Source organism: Saccostrea echinata, unplaced genomic scaffold (assembly GCF_033153115.1).
Source record: "Saccostrea echinata isolate AGI-Se365-2 ecotype Australia unplaced genomic scaffold, CSIRO_AGI_Sech_v1 ptg000054l, whole genome shotgun sequence".
Lineage (NCBI taxonomy): Eukaryota > Metazoa > Mollusca > Bivalvia > Ostreida > Ostreidae > Saccostrea > Saccostrea echinata.
Genome location: NW_026889803.1, coordinates 67,927,559 through 67,931,633, shown reverse-complemented (window position 1 = coordinate 67,931,633; position 4,075 = coordinate 67,927,559). Strand labels below are relative to the sequence as shown.

General features: G+C 38.4%; 1 protein-coding gene across 1 annotated transcript; it reads right to left on the bottom strand.

Moving 5' to 3' along the window:
• Nucleotides 1-353: 353 nt before the first annotated feature.
• LOC133205128 (uncharacterized) lies at nucleotides 354-930 on the bottom strand. The gene has a single exon (XM_061340870.1). The coding sequence runs from the start codon at nucleotides 870-872 to the stop codon at nucleotides 354-356; it is 519 nt and encodes a 172-aa protein (XP_061196854.1). The 5' UTR covers nucleotides 873-930.
• Nucleotides 931-4,075: the final 3,145 nt, after the last annotated feature.

Sequence of the window (4,075 nt, the reverse complement as noted above, 5' to 3'; positions counted from 1 at the left end):
AGACTGTGACTATATTATAACTGTAGAATGTGACTACACTTCAGTCTTGAGACTCTGTGGTGACATTATAACTTTTTATTCCAATTTCTACATGGAACCTCATTATACTGATCTAATACTAGTCGGTACCTTCAGGTACAGTGTACTCATTTGGCTCGTCTCTAGAATAAGACACATGACTGTGTGACTACACTTCAGTCTTGAGACTCTGTGGTGACATTATAACTTTTTATTCCAATTTCTACATGGAACCTCGTTATACTGATCTAATACTAGTCGGTACCTTCAGGTACAGTGTACTCATTTGGCTCGTCTCTAGAATAAGACACATGACTGTACCTCACTATACTGATTTAATGGTGCCCTACCTCATTATAATGTCGCTTACCTCTGACGGCGTATTCCACACGATTCAGGGTCCTCAATGAGAGTCTGATCACACTGGAGTTAAGTCTCAAGGTCACTCCGTCCTCAAAGGTCAGCATCAGAATACGCGTATCGAACACTCTTACGTCACTCTCACAAATCCCCGGATCCCCAAACCCTCGCACGGTCACCATGCGACCCCTTACTGAGGTCAGACCCTTGACCTCAAATAGTCTTTCTTTGCCCTTCATAACCCTCTTCACCTCTACGTTTGCTGAATATAAATTCCTGTTCCGGGGATCCCGGGACTTTTTTCTCACTGTTCCGGTTAGCACAACATCTGCCATCTCTTCTCTGGCTTCCACGGGCGGATCTGAACAGTCTTTATTGAAAATGTCACCCTGAATGGAATCTATTCCGAAAATGATTGAAGCATGTGAAAAATTAATGTACATACACACGAAGACACACAGAAAAGTATATATCCCAAATGACTGAAGCAACATGATGCTGTTTTAAGCCATGCACCAAATGCAGAGAAGAAGAAAATTGGGGTTCACACAATGTTAAAAGGGTGATCCGGTTATAACGGGGTACCCCGACCAGACACAAGCCTAACTGGAGCACTCATTGACTATTGGGTTATCAATGCACAGACCTTACACCGGGTAAACCAGGGCTTTACCTATGTATATATTTAACACCTGACACAAACATTCCAGAAAAAAATTACACCCAATGTGGGTTACCTTTATATGCACACCTTTTGTAGGTAAGTGTACACGTGCAAACAGTTTCTTGGAGGTTTCATTCATAAGAAAAAATAACTTTCATTGAAGTCGTCTACATAGCGGTTTAGATTATTATCGTAAAATTGTTAACACGGGTATTTTAAAGTGTTGATATGAATGAGTACAGTGTGGATATGATTCTAACACACGAGAATAGGGGGATAAAATCAGGGGGATCAAATGAAAGCAGCAAATTGATCGTGAAGCGACAAGCAGTTAAACTAATATTTCATAAATTGGTTTAAAGTTAGTCTCAGATGGGGTCCCGCTGTGTGAGGGTTTAACTTATCTTCGGAGGGTCATGTCAGGTGACGGGGTCTGTTGTGTCGCTATCAAGTCACGGTAACAGATCATCACCCAGACATAAAATGTCCAAGGAATCGCGGGTATAATAACGGAAACGGCTTTTAAGATGATTGTCAATATGCCCTCCCCCTAAACATAAATTACCAATCATATACTATAATAGGTAATTTTTTTTCAAGGCAGCATATAAATATAATTTTTACATTTTCTGTAAACTTATTCTTTTTTGCCTGTGAGAAATTTCTGCGAATTTTGCGACCTTCACTATATCGTGAATATTTCTCGCCGCAAACAAAACATTTTAATTTACATTTGTATATCTGAACAGTATAGTCAGTAGCGAAAATTAATAGTCTTGAATGGATTTCAAACTTACAAATCGCGAGTAGAAGTTTCACGAATAATAGTTGTGTATAGTCATTTGCAAATTTATTACGAATACACACTTACCGGTACATGGCAAAAAATGGTGCACCGTAGAAACTGCCCGGTGTGCAGTATGTACGTAACATTGATAAGAAAGCTGATAGAGGCAGGACACATAAATTCATTCAGAAAATAAAAGTTTCATAGTTGGGATGCTTAATAACATGCATGGATCTTTAAAGAGGGGGGGGGGTCTGGACCTCCTACAATTTGCAGTTATTAAAAGTACAATGACGCAAATAAAAAATGAATTTGGACACACACCCCTCCTAGTAAAAAGCCCCCCCCCCCCCGCACCACCATCACCACGAAATAAGTTTCTTTTTTGCTTGTCTAGAAATTTTCTGGGTTCGATACGTTTGGGAAAGATTTTTTGATGGGATTTTTTTGACTGGCGATTTGTTATGCAAGGATGACAGAGAGGTTGGGAGGGGGCAAGGAGGGGGGTCTCCCAAATTTTGAATTGTTTGAAAGAAATGTACAGGTGCATGTAGGTAGAGATGGAAACTGATCTAATGAATGGTGAAGGAACATAGCATCAGTTAACATTACTTGTTTCTGGATCTGCCACGTAAAACTACTGTTGAATTGACATCAGGACGATCTGTCATGATAACTGTACAAACGTCTGTTTTAAATGAATGCATCGGAAATTCAAACAAGGATTTTGAGAAGTTCCAGTGATGCGACTGATGTAACAGATAGACAGTTTTTTGTCAGCGTTTTTTGTTCGTGTCACTCGCTCCAGTGGTGCAGACGCTGATAGACGAAGGAACCACTAAGAGCCCGTAAATACTTTCACTAAAGGAAAACCGATACGAGTTTTTCACCCTAGTGTTTGATCAGCCCTTGAATAATCTCCCAGACAAGTGTTTGATTTACTTGACGTAGACCATATTTGTTCATAAATACCAAAATCTTATCTTGGTGACCAGGTTTAAGTTGAACATTCCAGCACATCACAGTTGGGTTGAGTTGACAGAACTAATAGAATACAAATGCAGCCAAGTGTTCGCATTTTTACAATGTGTAGACCACAATCAAACCCTGTGAACGTAACTTTGTGCCAAATTATTAACAGTTTGTGAAAAAAATTACCAAATGTACTTGGGAAACGCGCCAGTCCATTAGCACATATAAGCGTTACAAATGCAGAGTTTATAACCCAGAATTATACGTTTAAATCATGATGTCGCCAGAGAGGGGTGGTTATGTTGTCCGTACGGGATAATTTAGATTGTGAATCTCAATATTTCGGTTTAAGGGTCAATCGAGGGAATACACATCACAAAAGAATGTTTTGAATTCACATTGATCGTTAGATTAAGGCAGATGACATATATTGGCGCGATTTTGCAATTGTGAAGAAAGGAAAGAAGTAAAGATTTTCTTCTGTCTACGGGTTTGTCTGTCACATAGCAAATAAAATCCCGTCATTTGAACTTTTGAATTAGATATAAAATGTCATCTTTAAGACTTAGTAAATACATACATGTAGTGGATAACTGAACGCTAGCCTATACATTTCTAAACGACTGATAGGTGGTAAGGATCACCATAATGGTGGACAAGACCCCCCTTCCCCACCCCAAACACACACACCACCAACACCAGATATTAACTAGTTGGACTTTTTTCTCCTTACATAATCTTTATCATATTTATTTCAGCTTCTTCTCTACAACCGCAGAACCATTTCAACCAGTTGTGGCAAAGATCATCTATGGGTAATGGCCCATTTTTGGCTCATTGCTAATAGGAAACAATATTTGCGAATTTCATGCCCTCCCTTCTCTAAGGGAATAAGGGATGGGGCCAAAACCATTGCTTTGAGTGATTTATTCAGTGAAAAACGCATATTTATTTAGTCATGCAGATCTAAGAAAAATATAGAACGCTCTAACGTTGACGTAATATAACATCTTAATGAAAATATACTACGGATTATGTTTTAAGAAAATTTGTCAAATTTCATTTTTGTTTTGTTTGTTTGTTTGGTTTTTTTTTTGTTTTTGTTTTGTTTTTTGTTTTTTGTTTTGGCAAGAAATGGAGCTAAAACACGTCCATTTCAATTTGTGGGCTGATACTACATTATCTCTACATTCATTGTGTCGAGTAAAATAAAATTTATTCGCTTCATTTTAAAATTATGAACATGGTTTTGAAATGCGTTTACCGGCGAGAAA

Bases quoted from the DNA above. Each gene is read 5' to 3' on its own strand.
- LOC133205128 (XM_061340870.1), bottom strand. From the start codon at position 872: ATGTTGCTTCAGTCATTTGGGATATATACTTTTCTGTGTGTCTTCGTG.